General features: G+C 42.4%; 1 protein-coding gene across 3 annotated transcripts in view; it reads right to left on the bottom strand.

The window, feature by feature from the left end:
* Positions 1 to 3,480: 3,480 nt before the first annotated feature.
* MLH1 (mutL homolog 1) overlaps positions 3,481 to 25,133 on the bottom strand; it is a 107,462-nt gene continuing 85,809 nt past the window's right edge. For all 3 annotated transcript variants that reach the window (XM_073549905.1, XM_073549904.1, XM_073549903.1), the window contains 6 exons: positions 23,118 to 23,226; positions 22,077 to 22,140; positions 21,792 to 21,956; positions 16,826 to 16,918; positions 15,965 to 16,072; positions 3,481 to 3,873 (listed from right to left, as the gene is read on the bottom strand). In XM_073549905.1, coding sequence (XP_073406006.1) covers positions 3,706 to 3,873; positions 15,965 to 16,072; positions 16,826 to 16,918; positions 21,792 to 21,956; positions 22,077 to 22,140; positions 23,118 to 23,226 — 707 coding nt within the window. In that variant the 3' untranslated portion in view covers positions 3,481 to 3,705. The remainder of the gene's footprint in view (positions 3,874 to 15,964; positions 16,073 to 16,825; positions 16,919 to 21,791; positions 21,957 to 22,076; positions 22,141 to 23,117; positions 23,227 to 25,133) is intronic.

The following is a 25,133-nucleotide window of genomic DNA, read 5'->3' on the forward strand; positions in this document are numbered from 1 at the left end:
GGGTAGAGAAGATTTTCTGGCGACCTTTGATATCGCTACATCAATTTTGGGGGCCCTATCCCAGGATGAGGATGCCTCTTCCTCAAAGGGGCATCTCCTCTTTAGGGAATTCGTTATCTGGGACTTTCTTTCTGGCTTTTCCCATTCGCGTTTTATGAGTGCTTTTAGTTGCTCATTAACAGGGAAGGTCTTACGTTTTTTCTTTTGCAGTCCACTGAACATGAGATCTTGGGCTGTCTTTTTTGTCCGTTCTTCTACTAGCCCCATGGTAGATCTAACTGCTTTAATGAGTTCATCCGTAGTTTCTACTGGAACTGTGTCTTCCCCGTCCGAGCTACTTCATGAATACTGTGACTTATTTGAGTCGTCCTCTGACCCTGTAGAGTCTTGTTGAGAGACCCCTGAGGGGATTGATCTCCTAGTTTTCCTCTCTGTATCTACAGCTTGTAATGCTCTTACAGATATGGAAACTTCTGTCTGAATTATGGTCCTCAGATTATCCGAAAATGAGGGTGTTTCCTCTGCTATGGTCTGGTTAATGCACTCCTGGCATAACTTTTTGTTCCAGGCTGCTTCTATGGGACTTTTACATAAAGCACATTCTTTATTTTTTGACTTTCCTCTACATTTCTTAGGGACCTCCTATACTCCACCCCGCCAATGTATATAAGAGGAGGAGGAGAGGGAAAGAGAGGAGAAAAGAGAAAGAGAACAGACATTAAATTACTGGACTTTCTCGAAGTTCACTCACCACTCGGACGCTTCATAGAACGGGTACCGGATCTGGAGGTTGGCTGGTCCTTTCACTGTCTCCCAACGAGACTATGGACCCCTCTTTCCTGCGGTGACGACCCGCCCGTGCGCTGCCCGAGTGGCTCACACTACTGCTGCGGCGTGTCTTTGCTTTTTCCTCTGAGCACGACCGCCTCTCTTTTGCTTCCTGGCGTGGTTGCACATGCTCTGGCGAAGGGCTCTCCATTATGCTGCTTATGGCTGCAAGCAGTCACTTCCACTCAAAATTGGTACTGTGACGTCTGCCTGCCTTTCCTGGCGATCTTAAATAGCAGCCCTTTTTTTTTTTTTTTGACCACCTGGTCTCGCACCTGCCCCGCTTGCTGTGTGGGTGCGCGCGCGTGCCTCATGCCTCTGCGTCCCCCGGGACCGTGCACACCTTCTGCCTCTCCCAGGCCCCGCGGTGCTGTGCGCGCCGTTCTACTTCCGGGTCGCCGGCACCACTTCCGGTTCTTCGGCCATCATGCGCGCTCCCAACGCGCGCCCCTCCCGGTGCGGCCATGCGAACCCGGGCCGGGTGAGTGCTTGGGCCCTGCTTGTTTCGGGGCCCCCAGACACCCCTTACCTGCACGATGGACCCCCCTGACTGTAGGTATGTTCTCACTCCTCGCTGTCCTTCCTGCTTGTAGAATTACAGATATCGGGATTCTCCGCTGCGGGGTCCGGTGTCTGGTCCTCAACAGGGAGGGTACACAGTCTGTGGCCTCCGAGGAGCTTTCTGCCCGGGCACTGATGTGTCTCCTAGGCTGCATGGCCACTGTATGTCGACAGGGAGGGAACACTATTAGTGGCCTCCCTGGACCTTCTATGTCCTGCTTCGCCTGGGCATCTGCCCGGCTGTGGCCATGCCTTCGCTCAGGGGGGACATAGGCATATATGGCCCCTGAGGCGACTACCGGTACCCGGCGTCGGGTGTAGCAAACCCATGCCTGCCATTAATCACCCGACCCAGGTCCAGGCATCCTCTTCTTCGGAATCTTCAAAGAAGTTTTCATCTTGAGGGTTCCCCGTCGAGGACAGGAAACCAACTGATGCGGAGAGAGGAGCCGCCCCTTTTATCTTGAAGGTTTCCTGTCCTCGTGGGGCGGATCCCCTCTCTCGTGGTGCCGTCATGTACCATGGAAAAACAATATTTTCCACAACTACCCCATGCCCCATGTCAAGTATTAACCCTCCAGCAGGTCTTTAAAATTTATTATAGATAAGATTCAAGCAAAGGAAAAATATTTAATGCTTTTTTAAGGGACGAATGAACTAAAAGTAAGATCTTTAACATACCTACATGGTAGCTACTAACGATGAGTGTCTCTGACTAGAATATAATTTTGGCTTATTCTTACATTAGACCAACGATTGATAATTGTGATTTCATCCTCTGACATCCCTACTGATCACCACAGTGAAAGAGCCCATGCGTGCATGTAAGCAATGAGGCCCTTTAACCCCTTTGCGACATGCGCTGTACTAGTACTGCGCATGTCGTGTCTCCCCCTTTGATGTGGGCTCTGTCGCTGAGCCTACACCTTTTCTGGCACATGTCAGCTATTTTGAACAGCTGACATGTGCCCAAAACAGCCACGGGTGGAATTGTGATTCATCCGCGGCTATTAATCCGTTAAATGCCGCTATCAAACGCTGACAGCGGCATTTAACGTGCGCTTCAGCCTATTGCTCTGGAAATCCGCCCATCGGTGACCCCCGGGAGACCTCTATGGTTGCCATTGCTGGATTGCTATGAGCGCCACCCGATGGTCGGCGCTCATAGCAAGTGAGTAATTCTGCTACATACAGGTGATCTGATCATCAACTGTATGCAGCAGAGCTGATCTTGTTACGTCAGCTTCTAGTCTCCCATGGAAACTATTTCAGCAAGCCAAAAGTAAAAAGTTTTTAAAAATATAAAAAGTTTAAGTCACCCTCCTTTCGCCCCATTCAAAATAAAATAAAAAATCATACATACACGTTTGGTATCGCCGCGTTCAGAATCGCCCGATCTAGCAAAATAAAATTAAAAAAAATTAACCCAATCGCTAGACGGCGTAATGAGAAACAAAGTCAAAATGCCAGAATTACTTTTTTGGTCACCGCAACATTGCATTAAAATTAAATATCGAGGCGATCAAAAGATCGTATCTGCACCAAAATGGTTTCATTAAAAATGTCAGCTTGGCACACAAAAAATAAGAACTCACCTGACTCGAGATCACGAAAAAAAAAAGAGACGCTACGGGTATTGGAAAATTACAAACTTTTTTTTTTTTTGTTTAACAAACTTTAGATTTTTTTTTTCCACCACAAACAAAAAAAGAACCTAGACATGTTTGGTGTCTATGAACTCAGAATGACCTGGGGAATCAAAATGGCAGGTCAGTTTTAACATTTAGTTTAACATGGTAAAAAAAAAAAATTACAAAAAGTTGTGGAATCGCACTTTTTTTTTTACCGTTTTTGAGTACACAATATGGTAAAATCAATGGTGTCGTTTAAAAGTACAATTTGTACCCCAAAATAAGCCCTCACATGGCCGTATTGACGGAAAAATAAAAAAGCTATGTCTCTGGGGAGAAGGGGAGTGAAAAACAAACGCAAAAACGAAAAAGGGCTCCATCATGAAAGAGATAAGGATAGGTCACCAATGTTTTCAACCCAAAGAACTTCACAATTTCTAACAATCAAAAACTATGGATATTTGTGTGTGTTACAAAGTTCTACTTTATTTTTTAGGGAAACAAATGATGGAATAAACAGTGATTTCTGTACACATTATGTTTTCAAGAAGGTTGGCGCTTGTTTCGCAACACTGTACATTTCAATACGTTCTAATGAGGCAAAAAAAAAAATAAATCACACTCTATAAAACAATATTATATATATATAAAAAATACATGTGCATATCTCAACAAAAAAGCATGGCTAACATCTTTCAAACACTTTGTACAGATCTGGGAGGTTGGCAAGCTGTAGGACACTACCATCTTCTGCAAAATCTTTTCGGGGTAGTAGGTGCATTTTAAAAGCTTTGTACAAAACGTGCTCAGTTGTCCATCGCCAGGAAGGAGCCTCAACGTCTAAATCCTTATCCTACAAAAAACAGAAAAGTATTAGATCAAACAGAATGGTATTTTGTAGATTTTAATAGCACTGATGATACAAACTACCTCATCGTAGTTTGATGGCACCTACGGTGCTTCCCTAATACCATCACGTCAACAATATATCTAGATCTATATGAAAATAATGTAATATTGAAACCGTTTAATAAAACGGGAGTAGTGCCTTCAGAAAAAAAACAAATCATTTGATTTTGTAATGCCTTATGTTGAAACACAACTAATATTTTTCCACCAACGGAGCTATGTGAGGTATTTTTTTTTTTTTTGTTTGTTTTGAGTAACATGACAGTTTTCCTATTTTCTGGTACATATGACATTTTCTTACATTTTATGAGTTGGAATGTACAAAAATGTCAGCAATTCTGATTTTTTTTTTTAACCACCACCATTATACAGTTGAAACTAGAATTTTCCATTCAATTTTTCTCATTATCTGACATGAAATCAGAATAAACCTCTCTTGTTTTAGGTCAATTAGGATTACAATAATTATTAATATTTGACAAATGCCAGAATAATGAGATAGAGAGAGAGAGAATGTTTTAAGGCATTTTTATTACTTACTGCAAAGTCAGAAGATTACATACATTTCAATAGTATTTGGTACCATTGCCCTTAACCCCTTAATGTCTATTGACAGACACAGTCCGTCATGGCTGGGAGTCAGTTCCCGCATCAGGACGGACTGTGTCCGTCATGCATTTAAACTATCACTGTGTGTAAACACGCAGTGACAGTTCCGTGCCGACAGCTGTCACTGACAGCTGAGTCATGGGAAGAGGTGCAGGGACCCATGCCGTCTGTCCCTGCACCCAGATCGCTGTGACCAGTCAATCTGACTGATCGATAACAGCATGATCGCGCAGGAGATGCTGAAATATCAGCACCTCCCGCCTGATCAGTGCAGGAGCTCAGCGCTGCTAGTGATGACTGAGAGACTGCACTAAAAGCCAGGAACGGTGTGTCTGCGTTGCCCCTGGCTGTTAACCCCCTAATTGCTGCAACTGAATGCAATCGCAGCGTTCAGGAGAGAGGCAGAGGAGATGGGAGCTTCCTCTCCCTTCAGATCGGCGTCATCGCAGGGCCCGATCGTTGCCATGGTGACCTGGACACCGGGTCATCAAGCTACGGAAAGCCTCTGAGACCATGCTCACAGCACAGTGTCAGAAGCTTTCAGTATAGGTATAATGCACTGCAAGAAAGAAAACTTTTTTTTAAATATGTAAAAAAAAAATTACAAAATAATAAAAAATCCACTAACAAATACACTTTTTTGTAAAAACAAAAAAAGTACAAGTTTGGTATCGCCGCGTCCGTAGAAAATCCAATCTATAAAAGTGTCACACTAGATAACCCCTTCAGTGAACGCCGTAAAAAAAAAAAAAAAAAAAAAAAAACCCGAAAAGTAGCAAATTATGCTTTATCATCATACCGTTTGGAAAAAGTGGAAGAAAAAAAAATAAATAAAAAAAGACGAATGGTAATAAAAATATTATCACTGAAAACGCCATCTTGTCCCCAAAATACCACCTGCCATACAGCTCCATCAGCGGAAAGATAAAAAAGTTTTAGCTCTCAGAATAAAGTAATGCTAAAATAATTGTTTTTTCTAGAAAAGTTAATATGTAGAAGCGCCAAAACATAAAAAAAGATCTAAATGTGGCATTGCTGTACTCGTAGTGAACCGAAGAATAAAACTGCCTTATCAATTTTACCACATGCAAAACGGAGAGAAAAACAAACAAAAAAAAAAAAAAAAAACCCAATTCCTGGATTGCTAGTTTTGTTCATTCTGCCTCCACAAAAATCGGAATAGAAGGCGATCAAAAAATATCATGTGCCCGAAAATGGTACCAATAAAAACGTCAGCTCGTCCCGCAAAAAACAGGCCCTCACATGGCTGTCGGCCGAAATATGGAAAAATTATGGCTTTCAAAATATCGTGATGCAAAAACTTCTTGCCAAAAAAAAAAAAAAAAAAAGCGTCTTTAGAGACAGAAGCTAAACATAAAAAAAGATATAAATCTGGTATCGCTGTAATCGCACTGACCCAAAGAATAAAGTCGCCTAATCACTATACTGCACAAAGAATGGCGTAAAAAATAAAACCAATACTTCACCTACTGTGGATTTGTCTATTCTGGCTCCCAAAGATCGCAGTAAGGCACGGTGTACATTTATCCTGCGCTCTACGCTTAGCGCTTGCATCGGGGTTTCCATGTAGATCTCTGAAATACGTGATTCAGACTGAACCACTGGCGGAAGATTCCCTATAATGAGGCAGATAGAGGCACTGTGAACGCCATAGGACCTGTGATTCGGCGGTGTCCGTCTTTTTCGGTGTGTATAAAAACACCGCTCACCATAGTTTGGTGCACTTCTGAAAGGAAGGATGACGCTGAACAGAGACCAGACGGAATCCAAAGTAATTCTGCTGCCTCATTATAGTGAATGCATCCCCCAGGGGTTTCATCTGTCACGTAGCTCTGAGATTTTGATAGAAACCCCAAAGCATGTGCTCAGCGTAGAGCGCCAGACAAATGTGATCAGCAAATTCTGCGCTCCGAAATCCAAATGCCCCCCTCCCGAGCCCCAGTGTGCATAAACCACCTTTAGCATTCACATTTGGTAGGGGTATAATTTCCAAAATTGGGTAATTATTTTTTCTTCAATGCATAATGGTATAAAATTCTGTGACACACCCTTGGTATCAACATGATCATTACAGCCCCAAATTAATTCATTGAGAGGTGTAGTTTGTAAAATGGGGTCACTTATGGGGCGCTCTGTTCTGGCACCTCAGGGGCTCTGCCAGTGGGTCATGGCACCCTCATAATAGCAAAATCTGCACTACATTATGGCGCTCCTTCCCTTTGACCCACACATGGGGTATTGGCACACTCAGGAGAAATTGGACAACAAATTCTGGGGTCCATTTTGTCCTGTTACCCTTGAGAAAATAAAAAATATGGGGCTAAAAGAAAAATTTTGCGGGAAAAAGGTGTTTTTTTGAATTTTGGAAAGCACCTGGTGGTTCAAGGTGCTCACCACACATCTAGATAAGTTCCTTGAGGGGTCTAGCTTCCAAAATGGTATCACTTGTGGGGTTTTTTCATTGTTTAGGCACATCAGGGGCCCTCCAAGAGTGACATGGCATGCACTCTCGATTCCAGCCAACTGTGTGTTCAAAAAGTCAAACCTTTCTCCTTCCCTTCCAGGTCCTGCCGTGTGCTTAAACAGCGATATTCTTTCACACATGGAGTACCGGTGAATTCAGGAGAAACTACACAACAATTTTTGTGGTCCATTTACTCCTGCTACATTTGTTAAAATAAAAAAATTGGTGCTAAAAGATGAAGTTTGTGGAAAAAATATGATTTTTTATTTTCACAGCTCTACGTTATAAACTTCTGTGAAGCACTTGGGGGTTCAAAGTGCTCACCACACTTGTAGATAAGTTCCTTGGGGGGGTCTAGTTTCCAAAATGGGGTCACTTATGGGGGGTTTCCACAGTTTAGGTACGTCAGGGAATCTCCAAATGCGAAATGGTGTCAAATCTCAATTCCAGCTAATTTTACGTTCAAAGCCTCAAATGGTGCTCCTTCTGAGTGCCTAAATAGTTGTCTTCCTCCACACATGAGGTATCTGTGTACTCAGGAGGTAATTGCTCAACAAATATTGCAGTTTGTTTTCTCTTGATACCCTTGACGAAAAAAAAAAAATTGTGTCCGAAGTAAAATTTTTGTGAAAAAAAGTTAAATGTTCATTTTTTCCTTCCACAGTGCTTCAAATCTTGTGAAGCATCTGAAGGGTTAATAAACTTTTTGAATGTGGTTTGAGCACCTTGAGGGGTGCAGTTTTTAGAATGGTGTCATTTTTGGGTATTTTCTGTCATATAGGCCCCCAAAGTGACTTCAAATGTATGGTCCCTAAAAAAAATGGTTTTGAAAAATTTGTTGAAAAAAATGAGAAATCGCTGGTCAAATTTTAACCCTTATAACTTCCTAACAAAAAACAAAAAAAAAAAAAAAAAAAAAAAAAAAATGTATGTTTCAAAAATTGTGCTGATGTAAAAGTAGACAATGTGGAAAATATTTATTATTTTTTGTGACATAACGCTCTGATTTAGGGGCAGAAAAATAAAGTTTGAAAAATGTGAAAATTCTTAATTTTTGCAAAATTTACATTTTTTTCACAAACAAAAGAAATTTAGAAGAAATTGTATCATTATCATAAAGTACAATATGTCTTTATCCAACATCCGCACAATCTTGCGTTGAAATCTCTTGTTAATTTTTCTTTTCTGTCCACATCTAGGGAGGTTAGCCACAGTGCCATGGGCTTTAAACTTCTTGATGACACTGCACACGGTAGACACAGGAACATTCTGGTCTTTGGAGATGGACTTGTATCCTTGAGATTGCTAATGCTTCCTCACAATTTGGTTTCTCAAGTCCTCAGACAGTTCTTTGGTCTTCTTTCTTTTCTCCATGCTCAATGTGGTACACACAAGGACACAGGACAGAGGTTGAGTCAATTTTAATCCATGTCAACTGGCTGCAAGTGTGATTTAGTTATTGCCAACACCTGTTAGGTGCCACAGGTAAGTTACAGGTGCTGTTAATTACACAAATTAGAGAAGCATCACATGATTTTTTTGAACAGTGCCAATACTTTTGTCCACCCTCTTTTGTGTTTGGTGTGGAATTATATCCAATTTGGCTTTAGGACAATTGTTTTTGTGTTTTTTTCATTTAAGACAAATTAAATGAAGATAATAATACCAAAGAATTTGTGATTGCAATAATTTTCAGGAAGAAACTGCGTATTATCTGACAAAATTGCAGGGGTGTCAATACTTTTGGCCACAACTGTAGGTAATTTTGATCAGTTACTGGAATCAGAAATGTCTGTGTTTTTTGCAGACTGAGGCATATACAGTACAGACCAAAAGTTTGGACACACCTCAAAGAGTTTTCTTTATTTTCATGACTATGAAAATTGTAGATTCACTCTGAAGGCATCAAAACTATGAATTAACACATGTGGAATTATATAATTAACAAAAAAGTGTGAAATAACTGAAAATATATGTCTTAGATTCTAGGTTCTTCAAAGTACCCACCTTTTACTTTGATTACTGCTTTGCATACTCTTGGCACTCTCTTGATGAGCTTCAAGAGGTAGTCACGGAAATGGTTTTAACTTCACAGGTGTGCCCTGTCAGGTTTAATAAGTAGGATTTCTTGCCTTATAAATGGGGTTGGGACCATCAGTTCTGTTGTGCAGAAGTCTGGTGGATACATAACTGATAGTCCTACTGAATAGACTGTTAGAATTTGTATTATGGCAAGAAAAAAGCAGCTAAGAAAAACGAGTGGCCATCATTACTTTAAGAAATGAAGGTCAGTCAGTCTGAAAAATTGGGAAAACTTTGAAAGTGTCCCCAAGTGCAGTGGCAAAAACCATCAAGCGCTACAAAGAAACTGGCTCACATGAGGACCGCCCCAGGAAAGGAAGACCAAGAGTCATCTCTGCTGCGGAGGATAAGTTCATCCGAGTAACCAGCTTCAGAAATCGCAGGTTAACAGCAGCTCAGATTAGAGACCAGTTCAATGCCACACAGAGTTCTAGCAGCAGACACATCTCTACAACAACTGTTAAGAGGAGACTTTGTGCAGCAGGTCTTCATGGTAAAATAGCTTCTCAGAAACCACTGCTAAGGACATGCAACAAGCAGAAGAGACTTGTTTCAGCTAAAGAACACAAGGAATGGACATTAGACCAGTGGAAATCTGTGCTTTGGTCTGATGAGTCCAAATTTGAGATCTTTGGTTCCAACCACAGTGTCTTTGTGCGACGCAGAAAAGGTGAACGGATGGATTCTACATGCCTGGTTCCCATCGTGAAGCATGGAGGAGGTGTGATGGTGTGGGGGTGCTTTGCTGGTGACTGTTGGGGATTTATTCAAAATTGAAGGCATACTGAACCAGCATGGCTACCAGAGCATCTTGCAGCGGCATGCTATTCCATCCGGTTTGTGTTTAGATGGACCATCATTTATTTTTCAACAGGACAATGACCCCAAACACACCTCCAGGCTGTGTAAGGGCTATTTGACCAAGAAGGAGAGTGATGGGGTGCTATACCTGGCCTCCACAGTCACCAGACCTGAACCCAATCGAGATGGTTTGGGGTGAGCAGGACCGCAGAGTGAAGGCAAAAGGGCCAACAAGTGCTAAGCATCTCTGGGAACTCCTTCAAGACTGTTGGAAGACCATTTCCGGTGACTATCTCTTGAAGCTCATCAAGAGAATGCCAAGAGCGTGTAAAGCAGTAATCAAAGCAAAAGGTGGCTACTTTGAAGAGCCTAGAATATAAGAAATATTTTCAGTTGTTTCACGCTTTTTTGTTAATTATATAATTCCACGTGTTAATTCATACTTTTGATGCTTTCAGAGTGAATCTACAATTTTCATAGTCAAGAAAAAGAAAACTCTTTGAATGAGAAGGTGTGTCCAAACTTTTGGTCTGTACTGTACATATGTGCAATTTTGAATGGCAAGTTTTGTACCAAGGGTCCCAAAAAGGAAAGCAACAGTGCTAAAGGGTGAGGCTCTATACTGCCTTGTATTCTCCAAAATGTTATTTTGTCAGTCGCTTTATTGGGAGACACAGAAACCATGCTGCCACCTGGAGTCCGACCCGAATACATCTTAAATGAAAATTGTCTCATCCCCAGCATACTATACCTTAACTGCTAAGCATGAGGCCTCCTCAGTTTTGTTTAAAGTTAGTTTGAGGCAGCATGGGTCTGAGTTTCAGACTTGTTTAAGTCCTGAAGATGTTAGGTTAGATGCTAATCTTTTTTTTGTATTTCAGATCTCGAACGATCGTTTGAAAGGGTAACAGAGTGAAAATGTTTCACCCCCACGTAGCGACGGACAGTACAGTCCTGTTCGTGATCTCCTGAGGCCCACTCCACAAATAGGTCAGTGCGAGCCCTGCCTCATTTTGGCCTCTCCAGACCACCATTCAGTACCAGCTCATGACTTCACCTCATGCTGCTGCTTCACCATTTTCTATCCGCAGTGACATTCCAGGAACAAGTAAGTGTTTCGCCATGCGACCAACACTAGCACTATCTTGGCAGTATGATCAAGCCTATTGGGTCCAAACCTTAGGTAAACATAGGTTTTCAGAGGTTTAGACAGTGGCAATTTATACTTCTGTCACCGGGTGCAGCTTTGTCGTCACTTGCACATTCCATTCCTATATGGGCTATAGCTTTGTCTCAGCACGGACAAGTTTGCCAAGGTGTCATGTTCTTGCTTTGCTTATAAACAATTTTCTCCCGGTCCATTGAAAGTGAACCATCTCCCTGAGGGCGCACAGCCAGGCGAAGCTCACAGAGAACCCTGCAACATAGATGCTACTCTGTCTACCAAGTAGCAGACTCTCCAGCTGAGACGTCCCAATTTTGTGAATCCTGCAGGTGACCCTGTAACCTACAAGTTATTCTGACCACAGTCTGGAGTGGGTCAAACAATCCAAATGAGATCTCACAGATGCGCATTTTCCACAACGGAACTTGCAACCCAAACACTATGTGGTCCACCTCCCAAAGCAGGTAAGGTGACACATCAGGGAATTATTCAGAGAGCACTCCAATTCTCCCCTGGGTGAATCAGACCCTCTCTATAGAGCGCACTGCACATTTGGAGATCTACAGGAACTCCAATCAACTTTCTCGGTGGCTTTCAACACCCAGCAGAAACTTGTTCAGATGAGCAGGTAGCGTGGGTAATCCAAACAATACAAGTGGTACCTTACAGTGTTCTGGCTACTTTCCACAGTTGGTCAGACCAACAAACAAATTGCGCTCATAGGGATGTATTGTTCAGGTAATTCAGATAGCTGTACTGCCAAGTCTGTCAGTACAGATACCTGAATCCTCTCAGAAGGAAGGTATAGTGAGGGCGGCTATGCTGTGGTCTCCTTGATGGGTAGGATTTAGGTAGTACACCAAATGATAGTCTGAGTACTTCCCTAAAAGTTGGATTATTGGTTCTATGCTCTTCATATCGCTCATAGATACCTCTCCCAGTGAGGAAAGATCAGGCATAGCTCCCTCAGTAACAAGTGACAGTGAAAGTGAACCTGAACCTGAATGTACTCAGAGCTAGGCTGACCTTCTAACAAGTGTATTCTCTCATTTTTAGGTTATATCGCACAAGCAATCCAAACGGCTTGGAAGCAGACCAGGCGGTGCTCATTCCATTTTCTTTACCCAACTCAACTAATCAAGAACCCTTGCAGGGTGTATCACAACAGCAGTCCAGTGAGTACTGTCAGCTCTTTCATAGCCAAGTCAGACCATAGGACTCAAACCACTCAGCTGAAGGCGATATGCAACTAGTTCTGTAGGGACACTGACCACATCCCAGGGCAGATGCCTCTTCAGAGGGGAGTCAGTCAGGCTAACTAAGATGCTCAATTTTCCAGATTGCACATGAACATTTATTTTTTTTCACTGCAGGCCAGTACCACAAGGAAGGCCTTTTGTAGGTCTATCACGTAGGCAATTCAGTTGGCATCTAGACCACTACGCATGGCAAATAACTGTCTAGCAGATTTCGCTTGGTAGGTTAGTTTGCACAGACCAGTGAGTACTTTAGTCTCATCTTAAGCGGGTCAGTCCAGCAAAGTCAGAAACCTTGGTAGGCGGTATTTTGGGTAAACAGGTTTAACCTCTGCCTAGGCGAGATAGACCCATCACAAAGACCACTAGGCTTGGCGGAGTTGCAGGACTTCTGTGCACTTAAACTTCCAGCCAGTATTATTTTCTTAAGAAGAGACCTCTCAACCCAACAAATCCCTCAAGAAGTCCAGGTAGGCCTGATCCAGGCTTTTCTGCTGGAGGACCAAGGCACCCTTTCGATAATTCCAGTCTTTTGTAGGAACAATTCCTCTAATTCAAGAGACAGGGATAATTGACTTATTTAGCAAATCTTGTTTGCTCGGCAGTGTGAAACGCAGGCAGCTCACACACATTTAGGCTTTTTCAGCTGATAGGAGACCGTTGACCAGATGCACCAGGACTGACTTCTCGATTAGGGCAGAACTTTTTAGACACATTGCGTAGCTATTGAGGCCTCACTTTGACATGGCAAGTTCAGTACTTGGTTTCACTGCTTTTGCCATCTATGTCCCAAAGGCGTTTCGACCTTATCCCAGTCCTTTTCACCTAGAGTCCTTGATGTCTGGGTTGGAGAGTACTTAATCTTTTCACCTCCTATGGGAGCGCTGGCCAGGACAGCCTCATTTTGCCTGTTAATGCAGGCTGTTCTAACGATCGACTTTCAATACGCTGCCTGGACCACCAGGGTGTTTAAAGATCTTACACCTATGCGGGTCTCCCAAGAAGCATACCACCTCCACTAGAGCTTCCCCCAATAAGTGATCTGTCTTAGTAGACCATCTTGGCTTTTCCACACTCCAAAAGAATATTGGTCTTTCCATATCAGGGCAGGATTTTCCTTCCCCAGTTTGGAATGGATTTTGAATGCCAGTTTGGCTCAGAATTCTTCAGTTTGAGTCCAGGACTTCCATACTTAATGGCAGACCTTTCCCACAATTGTCCTCTTCTAGCCAATTTTTTGGTCATCTACCAGCAGGATTGTGAGGTGTCACGTTTCTGCCATTTAATTTAGATAGCACCTTTTTCAAAGGTTTTTTTTTTTGTATGGCAATATCCTGCTCTTCGACTTTTGCATGCCTATATTAATCTAGGGCAGAACTTAACTTGTAGGCCATGGATCAGGACTGCCCATCCAGGCAGTGTGAACTTGAGGCCACTGTATTATTCGCTGTGATCCGGAAGACCTCTATAGGTTCTATAGGTTCCTCATGCTCTTCTGTCATCCCTCTTTGCGCCGATCACAGGTCTCTCCATTTGAGCTTTCTAGTGATTTCTTCCAACTGCTGGAGCTCCAAGAGAGGCTCTCACCTGTCTCTTCTTCACTGGGACAGTAATCTGGTGTTTTGCTCCTTCCTTTCTCCGTCTTTCACTTTAATGAGGAAATTGTCTTCCTTTAGGCACTTTGCCTCTTCTCTCCCTGAGACATTCTCACATCTGACGTAGTCAGAGCTGTCAAGTGGTTCATCCAATTATGCTCTGGCAGAGGTCCGGCAACCTCTAGGGTGACCATTACTTGCTGGTTTAGATCAGCCATTATCGAGAATTAGTGCTCCCCTATTCAGGTTTAGTGCATATTTGTCGTGGGCTGTAGGAGCTTCCTGGGATGCTTGTCACCAGGCATTGGCTCTGCAACTCTGTAATTCAATTACTTGGTCATCAGTGCCTACCTTTTACAGGGTTCACACCATTACTTCCGCATAGAGGCAAGTTTTGGCAATAAGACAACGTAGGCAGCATTTGCACAGGCAGCAGCTTGAGCAGGAGCAAAAAACTTACGTGGTATCAGGATAATATTTGGTTTTCTTTCACACCCCATGGACAGCTTTAGGATGTCCCATGGTTTGTGTCCCCCAAATTGAAGCGACCAAGAAAGATTTCCGATACGGTAAATATCATTCTGGTAGTGTTCTTTGGGGGACACAGCACAGCTGCATTTACATTATTTTTCTCTCTGTAATTGGATTATTTTCCTTTCATGCTTCTATGTTTTTGCTTCTCCAACTGTTTTCTTGCTAAATTGAGGAGGCCTGATGCTATTGGGCGAGGTATACTCTTGCTGTGGAGGAGACAATTTTTTGTTTTTTTAAGATGTAATATTAGTGTCAGCCTCCAGGTGACAGCAGACTAGTCCATGGTTTCTTTGTCCCCCAAAGAAGACTATGAAAAATAGATTTTACGGTATCAAAAATATTTATTTTCTTCTAAATGTTTTACCATTGTAAATGGGTTGACACTGATGCAGTCATGTCTCGACCCATGTATATAATTTCATGCCTGGATTAATAGGTGGTCTGAATATGCTCCAGACTCTGGTCTGCAGTAAAGAGGAAATCGGACTCCAGATCAGAGTAAAGACCCTCAAACACATCAGGTGAACATCAACCAAAAGCCCTAGGAGAAACTGGAGGAGTCGGCAGCAGACACTAAACAATGTTCGGAGATGCAAGGTTCTGCTCAGTATATTGCTTACAACTGTCTGACAGAGCAGCCATCAGCTGTTCGGTGGGAGTACCTGGTGTCAGGCCCTCACTGATATCTTATTGATATGGATAGTTTATTAACATGTAAGTGGATAGTTTATTAACATGCAAGTCCTGGAAATCCTTTTTACATTAGCAGAACTTCAGACGGAGCAGGTGGTTGGTGTAGTGTTCTGTTCACATCATCATAATGTGTAACACAAAGGACAAAGGCCTCTTTCACACATCCGTCTGTCACCATCAGTCAAAATCCGCCGTTTTGCAAAAAAAACGGATTCGCCATTTTTCTTGGCGGATCCGTTTTTTTCCCATTGAGTTGCATTACCAGCGGATCTTGATGGATGGTCATCCGTTGGATCCGTTTTTATACGGATCCACCAAAATTTTGGCGTCCGCCGACTTGCCTGGACGGACAATGAAACTTTTTTTTTGGCGGGTCGGATCCGCATTTTACAGTGCGCATGTCCGGAGGAATTGACTCAGCCGGAAATTTAACCCTAAATTCGGTCTCTCTCTCCTTTTCCATGCACGGTTTCCTTTAAGTTTCCACTTAATCCGGTGCCACCCGTTTCTTTCAATCCGCCAACGGATCAGTTTTCCGCCACTTTAGCGGATTTCGACTGACCTAAAAAACGGATGTGTGAAACAGGCCTAAGCCTATTTCCCCACAGCTGCCGCTGGATAAAGTGTACCACTGCATCCCATATTTAAAGAATCCTAACTTTCTTATTAGTTACATTAGATTCAGTACACCTTTGCCCCCTTTCTCTTTGATTACTGCTCCACTAATATAGCCAGATTGAACACGTTGTATGGGATACAAACGGGTGCGGTGGGTTATAGCTAAGACAATAAATAAATAATAACAGAACAAATACCTCAGAAGTGTCAGACTCTTCAAGTATATACTTCTTTCTCATAGAGTAAAACATAGAACATTCTTTGCTAAAACTTTCAAAACATTCTTTCTCGTCATCCCAGTTGACCTACACAGAAAGAAATGTGTTATAATTACTATAAACTAAATATAATAATATGAATATCGTGACTTTGCTTTTTACTAACTTAAATTAACTACAAAAAAATCGTATCCCTAACAATAAAACAAAAATGAGTACAGTACATATTAATCTTTAAACTATGACTGCAAACTTAGAAAATAAATAAAATCATCTTACTTTCAGACTTATGGGCATTATTACTATACATGAGGGACTCATTGGGTATTATTACTTGATTGGACAGTGAGAATCAGCTGACGCTCCCTTCTCTCTTATCATTGCTTTCAACTGCATCAGCATCCAGGAAACCGATAGATTTGAACTTGCAATGACGGGAAGGAGGCCCGATGCTGGGCTCCCCCTTGGCCCAAGGACCCCATAGTGTTCGCGTGGCAGTCCAGGGAGCTTCTGTCTTCCTGTTTCTGCTCTGCTCTGCCATGGAGTTTAATTCTCCAGCTGAGCACGGCGATCTACACTAGACTCTGGGCTGTCAAGGCAATCTATCAGCTCCCCAAGACAGTGTCATGGGGCGCATTAAATGACATGTGTCCCTGCTGGCATGCTGTTAATGCAACAGTCTGACATTGACAGCAGTATTTAATAAATTAACAGCCGCGGGCAGAGCTCTGCAACACGTGGGACAGGGAGTCAAAGGTTAAAGAAATTACTGTGTTTTATTTTTTTTTTTTTTTAAGTAACCACCAAAGACCACAAAAAAAAAAGTAAAAACTGCATTACCTCAGTGGCCAGTCGTAAGATGAACATTGGCAATCCTTCCAATGGTGGAATGTAGTTGTCTAACAGGAGTGGTAGCCCGGTAAGGTTGCCTCCCTATGAACAAACAAGCTTACACTTAGGTGGCTCTATAACATAAAGTAGAATATATATATATATATATATATATATATATATATATATATATATATATATATATATATATATATATATATATTGTGACAGGGTCACTGACACAGTGTACGAGGGGAGATACGTGCCACTGCACATGTTGGCGTCAGTGGTATGAAAACAGGATATTTTTCCTCCAGCACACTAACTGTTGGGATGGTTAAAGTAGCTGCATACATGGGCTAGTTTTATGTGAGCACTCAGAGTGGGCGGGAGAGTGCTCACCATATCTCTACCTGCAGCCGACTGGCAGGTGTACTAGCAGGACCTGTGGTGATGTCATAGTCATGTGATCATCACATGGTCCTGGTTAAAGGGAATCTGTCACCCCTTTTTTGAGATATCATATAATGATAGTATTCAATTGTATGTCACATAAGGATTCTCTTAGTACTTTTGCTTCCCCCTGACCCCGCACTTTTCATGCATAAATACCTTTTTTTTTTTTATATCGGTTCAGATGTATGTAAACTGGCGCTGTCCGGTCCGCTTGGCGGGGCTTATTCACCTGCTCCCCCCTCCCTGTCTTGCTCTACGCATTTCTTCTTGTGTAGAGCAAGACGGGGGGGGGGGGGGGGGGGGGGAGCAGTTGAATAAGCCCCGCCCAGCGGACCGTGGCAGTTTACATGCATCTGAACCGATATAAAAAAGGTATTTATGCATGAAAGGTGCGGGGTCAGGGGGAAGCAAAAGTACTAAGAGAATTATAATGTGACACACAATTGAATGATATCATTATATGATATCTCAAAAAAGGAGAGACAGATTCCCTTTAAATACCTGGACATGTGAGACAGTGTGTGTGCTGTCTTGGGAGAGGAAGTACTCCCACGTAGCTCCAAGGAGGCGCGGAGGACATTGCCTGGTGTCTGCAGGTTGAGAGCTGCATAGGAAAGGACTGTTACCCTTTAATTGTTTTTTGTGTTTCTTTCCCCTTAAGCCAAAAAGGCTCTGTTTTGTTTGTGAACCCTGCCTTGGTGTATGCTGACTCCAATAAACCAGCAGGTGTTTCATCACCAAAGCATTTCGTGTATACATGAAGAAGCAGTATATATATTACTATACATACATAATACACTGTAAATGTGTACGTGCACATACAAATATCACAAACACATTTACACATACATGAGCATATATACAGCGGGATATAAAAAGTCTACACACCCCTGTTAAAACAGCCATATTTTGGTCATGTAAAAAAAAAAATACAGAAAATAATTTCAGAACTTTTCCACCTTTAATATCACCGATAATCTGTACAAATCTATTAAATAATTTTGAGGGGGCAAAATAAAAATAAAACAATGAGGGTGCATAAATGTCAACATACATTTATAATTGGGGATGTGGTTGTGTCCAGATTTAGCCAATCACATTTAAACTCATGTTATAAAGTGATGAGTACACGACTACCTTCATTTATAGTGATTCTGATTAACGCCATATAAAGTTTAGCTGTGCTACAACGATATTCATGACATTCTCATAGTTACATTTTACAGCAAAAGCTATAGTTCTTAAACAGCTTAAAATAAAGTAAAGTGTTGAAAGGAAAAGGATAGAATTTTTTTCAAGACATTAGATTTACCATGAAACATTGTAAAGACAGTCATCAAGAAAAGGTTAAAATTTGGCACAGCAGTGACATTACCTAGAACTGGATAGTGTTATGATGAGTCACCGAAGGAGGAAAAAACAAAATACCAGCTAAGTCCAGAAAAACCAGAGAGGTTGGCAGCTATCGGATTGCAGACCCCTGAACCTATCCACAACAACTAGCAGTAGCCGTGGGGGGTTCCTACGGTGCCCTAGACCCCTCGATCACAGCCGGAGCGCTACATAGCCTAAAGACAGAAAGGGGAAAAACTAAACTGCCCCAGAGCAGACCCCAAAGCAATAGGCAGCCCCCAACATATAATGACGGTGAAGCAAGATGACAACACTAACACAGATAGAAAGATAGGTTGAGCAAATGATGGGGCCCAAGCTAACTACATAGGACAGAATAGGAAAGCTGCTGTCTGCCACTCGCAAAAACCCTATCAAAATGAGCCAACCGACTGATAGGAAAAACAGGCCCTGAAGTCGCTAGGCTTCAAAAGACTATCAGCACTCAGGTATATTCTGAAGACAGAGCAAAAGATCAACAGATCAGAGACAAAAATGGAATTCAGCTCACCCCCGGCCGGGGATGGCAGAACTCCCAAAAAACAAGGCAAAACAAAAACAAAACTGAAGAGTACAAAGCAGAGCAGAAAAACTTAGCTTTGAGATGCAGGAATCAGACTGGTCTCCAAGAATCAGCAGGAAAATCACCAGCCAGGAAGAAGGGTGTCGGCAGCCTTATATCCAGTCCTCAATTCCAGCCACCCAGTTATCATCTAGCTGCCCAGGTGTTTGGTAATCAGTCTCAATACCTTCCTTCACTAGAGGAGGGAGTTCATCAGACCTCAATGGTGAAGGGAAAAATGAACTCACAACAGGATAGCCTCCTCAGAAATTGATGAAAAGATCAAGATAAACGTCACATGTCTGGCCTTGGTGTAGGGTGGCAGGACATAAGCCATTTCTTACAATGAAAAGCATCCAACCCCTTCACCAAAAGAACAACGTACCCAGAGTCAAGCATGATGAAGGCAACATTATGCTTTGGGGCTGTTTTTTGACAGCTGGAACTGTGGCTTTAATCATGGTGAAGGGAATAATGAACTGTTCCAAATATGAATTTGCAAGAAAGCCTCCAGGAATCTGCTAAAAAGCTGAAGATAGAATGTCGCCTTTCAGCAAAACAATGACCCTAAGCGTACCACCAAATCAACAAAAGAAGAGCTTAACCAAGATCAAAGTAGTAGACTTGTCCAGCCACAACCCAGACCTGAATCCAATTCTAAATCTGTGGAGAGAGCGCTGTACGTAAGACATGCCTTCATAATATAACAGATATGGAGCATCACATAGAAAGGGTGGGTTAAGATGGCTAATTCTAAATGTGCCATGCTGATATACTCGTACACAAGACGACTAAGTTCTGTGATAAATTCTAAAAGGTACTGAGGGACAGGTTAGGCTAGTTTCACAATAGCATTCTTGGGCGCAGCGCAGGGCCGCCCCCCTCCGGTCAGTTCCTCCTCTGATCGCATGAGGCTGCATGCGATCAGTGTATCCTATATTTAGCGTTGGATACGCTGATCGTGCGCTGGTCTGATTTTGCTGGCGCTGCGCCCGGCGACAAAACGCGCTGTGTTACACTTTTGTGCTCTGAGCGCAGCGCCAAAAGGGCACAGCACCAGCAAAATCAGACCAGCGCACGATCAGCGTATCCAACGCTAAATATAGGATATGCTGATCGCATGCAGCCTCATGCGATCAGAGGAGAAACTGACCAGAGGGGGCGCGGGGCTTAGCGGCGGCCCTGCGCCCAAGAACGCTAGTGTGAAACTAGCCTTACCAATCAATCAATCTGAACTTGAGAGAAACAGTTTAATTCTCTGGGAATTGTGAAATGGCTGTGATCTTACAGCCAGTGGCTGATCCATGCTGACCAAACCGTGTGCAGCGTGCATTAGCGGACAGGTTCCCTTTATGTTATATTGTTATCTCCTCCTATTTTTAGTAATTGTGTTTAAAGATACTACTCAACGGTCAGTTAAATCCTTATTTTTTTTTTTCTTTTTTTACTGTTCTTAATGATAAATAAGAAATAATTTAAAATTTTTAGAATAATGCCTAATACAAATTGCACAACAGAAAGCAGAACATTGCAGCTATGAGCTTGTATTATCATACAAATAAATTAACCTGGAAACATCAAATTTCGTTAATCCAGGGGTGGTCAATTAGTTTTCCTGAGGGGCCACATTAGAGACAGAGAATGTTGTGGAGGGTCGAACCAATAGGCTGTAATTCATTCCGCTTAATATTAACCTATTTGTATTAATTTTATCACTTAATATTGAGCAGAATTAAATATGCAGATATTCCCCTGCATACAGTAGGAGCCCCCACACAGCCCACCAAATACAGTATGAGCCCCCACACAGTCCCCCATATACGGTATAAGCCCCCGCATATCCTCCTTCCCTGAACAGTATGAGACCCCACAGCCACTATACAGTATGAGCCCCAGTCCCCTATATACTACTGTATGAGCCACCAAACAACCCCCCATACACAGTATGAGCCCCACATAGTCCCTTATATACAGTATCAGCCCCTATATATACACACACACACATGTAAACATGCCACACACATGAAAACAAAAATACATACTCGTCTCGCTCCTGTGGAGCTCTGCTTCAGTGCACTGACTCTCCGTATAGCAGACACGATGAAGTGACGCCATCCCATCCGATTTCTCTTTCTGCACATGCTGATTGCTGGAAATAGGAGCCGGTGGCTCCCTCCCCTTCCATTGTATTCATAACTGTCTGCGACTCAAGGATGCGGATAGCGATGACAGTGCTCCAGTCCTTCAACTGTCTTGGTCTGTGAGACAGACTGGAAGAGTCGGAGGACTGGATGTGGCAAGCGGGCAGCATTTTGCCCAGCTCTGGTCTAATCCATACTCAACAAGCGTTCATGATGCTCTCTAACCCTTTCTCTACTCACATTTTGGAGACTGTTACATTGAATAGAGCAGGGATTCTTTCCCATCCTGGCTCAGTCTTGCTGTGCTCTTGACAACAAAAGTAATGGGGATCAGCGATGTCAAAAACCAGACTTCTGAGTATAGCCCGAGAGTAGATATTAGTCAGACACAGAACCTCACAACACTGCACACGCTACAACTTACCTCATCTATTTCCAGGGAGAAATAATCTTTTAACATTTCGGATTTCTTCTGAAGGAACTGGACAATGTATTCAGTAAGTCCTTCTTTGGGGCCATCTTCTTCTGTCCATCCACTTTCAGGACTATCTAGAGCTAGCATAGCCAATTCATATATAGGGGCAGACTCCTAAACAGATTTAAAAGGTATTACAGTAAACGGATATCCAACATGTCTTATGGAAATGAATATAAAAAAAATTATAAGGAAAAGAAATATTACTACAAAACCAGAAGAATAAGTACTTACAGATAATCTCATTATGCCAAAATTGCCAAAGTCATTAATAAGTATTTGATAGAAGAGTTCTTGACTACAAGAGAGAGGAGTCATATCAATAAGAGAAAAAAAATCTGATTACCTGTATGTTTAATGTAGACAGCTAATGCCGTCAAAAGGGAAAACAGATAGTGCTACCATTATCCAGACAGAAAAAGCAGTATGAGCTGATAAAACTGCACAGAAGTATACCCAGTTCAGATGAAGTATTGTTTTGTGTCTTTGCTAGCTGCATATTGCATTTACACAACTAAATATTTGTAGTCATGTAGTTTTTATTAGGTTTCTGAAAGGTTCAAGGTCCCCGTATACATTAGAAAAAAAATAGAACATTCTACGTGGATTAGGGCCTCCAACTCTCCACCTACTGTATCTATGAAGTTGGGGGGGGGGGGGGGGGAATTAGGCATTTTTGAATTTTAATACTCGATTCTTTTGTTCTCAAAGAAGATAAAGCCATGACGAGCAACTAACTTTCTTCTCCATATTGAAAAAGTAAGCATACTTTGCCAAGCAAGCTGTGGATGTGTGGAGAACATGGCTGGGGAGTTGGAGTCGATTTCCTTTTTGGTGGAGTCAGAATCTGCATAAAACGTACTGACTCCAAAAATATATAATAAATTGGGTGCAGTAGTTCAGTGTAGGATGTGCTGTGAATGTTTTCATAAGAATTTGGGAGAGTTATGAAATGTCCTATACATGTCTGTCCTGTTCCTGATCCATGATCTACGCTTTTAGCTGAGATGAATCTGTACTGCACTTTATGTACATGCTCAGTAGGGAGGCAGTGCTGTGGTGTTGGGGTTATGAAATCGGAAGTCAAGGAAATGGAGGAGCTGGAGTCAGAGTCTGAGTTGGTGGTTTGGCTTACCGACTACACAGGGCTGGTGGAGAGTCGGTAGTAATAGCCATAGACCAAATGAGCGTTTGGCTAACATCCATTGAAAGTCAAATTGAACTATAAAGAGATTTATAGAAAACACTGGCACAATTAATAATGGTCAAATATACCTTAACTTTGTGGTATTTAGAAGGTAAAGTTTTGTTTGATACTGAGTGAGTGCCCATTGTGGATTTACACAGCCCACAAAGGAATGATTCCTCATCATGTTCTGGAGGCCTAGAGAAGACAACAAAGTTTAGTTAAGGATAGATAGGAAAAAAACTATTAGGTTATTGAGTATGTAAAAAAAAAAAAACAAAAACAAAAAAAAACATAAGCTAATAGAAAATATTTAGAGAAATATTTTTTTACAAAAAGAATATGCCAGAGGCGCAGGAGAGCACACAAGGATATCACAGCAAAGGAGAATCTGCCATACTTTACCCCACTAGGGACCACCAATACCTTATGGACAAGCTTGGCACAATAAGCGTGACTTTGTGAGCAAGACCCAGGAACGGGTCGGAACGTTAAGTCGCATCCATAACGTGCACACTATGCTGCTTCTGAGCTTTTTTTCTTCCTGCACTTAGATTTTGAAATAAAAGAACTTGCATTCATCCGAATGTGCAGTGAATTTACCTCACCTGATCAGCTCAAAATTGGCAGCAACAGTCACCTACTGTCAGGTGGCGTCTGGCCAGAAGTTTTCGTCATGGAAGAATTACGGCGAAAAACACACCTCCGACAAGGAAGCAAGGCTGAACAACAACCATGCACAAAAACATAGGAACTTGGTTGCAGAAAAATGGCAGCAGGTGATCTGGACATATTAGTCAAAATCTGAAATATTTGGTTGTCAAAAGGAGAAAGTTTGTTTACTGAAGAGAAGCACAATAAGGAGTGCCTTTAGGCAATAGTGAAGCATGGTTGAGCTTTTTCCAAATCTGGGGCTGCATTTCAGCAAATAGAGCTGGAGAATTAGGTCAGGATTAATGGGAGTCGTTAAGATGTGAAATACAGGCAGTTAACTATCCCTTATGCATTACTATCAGGAAGGCGTCTGATTGGATCCAAATTTATTATGCAGTAGGACAACATCCCCAAACATACAACAAAAGTGATTAATAACCATCTTCAGATTAAAGAAGTCTTCAAAATGATTTGGCCCCCACAGAGTCCTGATCACAACATTAATGAGTATGTATGGGATTACATGGAAAGGCAGAAGGATTTGCATAATTCTACATCCAAAGATGTATGGGTAGTTCTCCATATGTGTGACATCCTCTTTGCAGAGTTCCTTCAAATTCTGTGTACAAGTGTGTCTAGAAGAATTTATGCTATTTTGAAGGCAAAGAGTGGTCACACCAAATACTGATTTGACTTAGATTTCTATCTTGTTGTTCATTTATGCTGCAATTTGTTAATCGATAAAAAAGAAACCATTAACAATTCTGTATTTAGCTGTTCCCGATGCCGCTCCGGTCTGTCTCCTGTAGTTTGTGACCTGCAGATCGCTCCAGTGTTTGCTGGAACGATCTGGAAGTCACTTCTCAATGCAAGTCTATGTGGACCAGAACGAGGCTGTCAGACTTACACTGAAAGCCTGAGACTGTTACTTCTGATCAGTCCGAAGCTGATGGCGGCACGGGACCGGAGTGGCATCAGGAAAAGCAGAGGACGGCCGCTGGCAAGTATAATACTAGGGTCAGGGAATTTAGATTAGTGGCACCTCTCCAGCACTGAAATAAAAAACAATACGCTTTAGAGGTGCTTTTGGAACGCCCCGCAGGGCCGGGGGAACTCAGTACCGGGCCTTTCAGGCTCTTTTAAGGGGGAAAGTGTGTCACGGTGGTGATGGTGACCCGGTCCGTGGCCCTGGGTGTCCAATAAAGAAGATGGGAGTTCAAATGAGGGGGAAGATGGTGGGATAATTAATTGGGAAAAGGGGAATTGTGACGCCACCCGTGGTACTCGGCTAGGGTAGCCGACGCTGCGATGCAGATCCACTGGGATGAAGTTACAGCAGCCAAGATGATGAAGCTCTCCACGGGCAGAGCTGTGTCCCAGGGCAGTTAAGCCAGTGACGGTGGTGGTGTATGCAGTGTATGGCAGGCGAGTTGTAAATGACTCCAAGGACA

This window comes from Dendrobates tinctorius, unplaced genomic scaffold (assembly GCF_039654945.1).
Source record: "Dendrobates tinctorius isolate UK_male_01 unplaced genomic scaffold, ASM3965494v1 ptg000162l, whole genome shotgun sequence".
Lineage (NCBI taxonomy): Eukaryota > Metazoa > Chordata > Amphibia > Anura > Dendrobatidae > Dendrobates > Dendrobates tinctorius.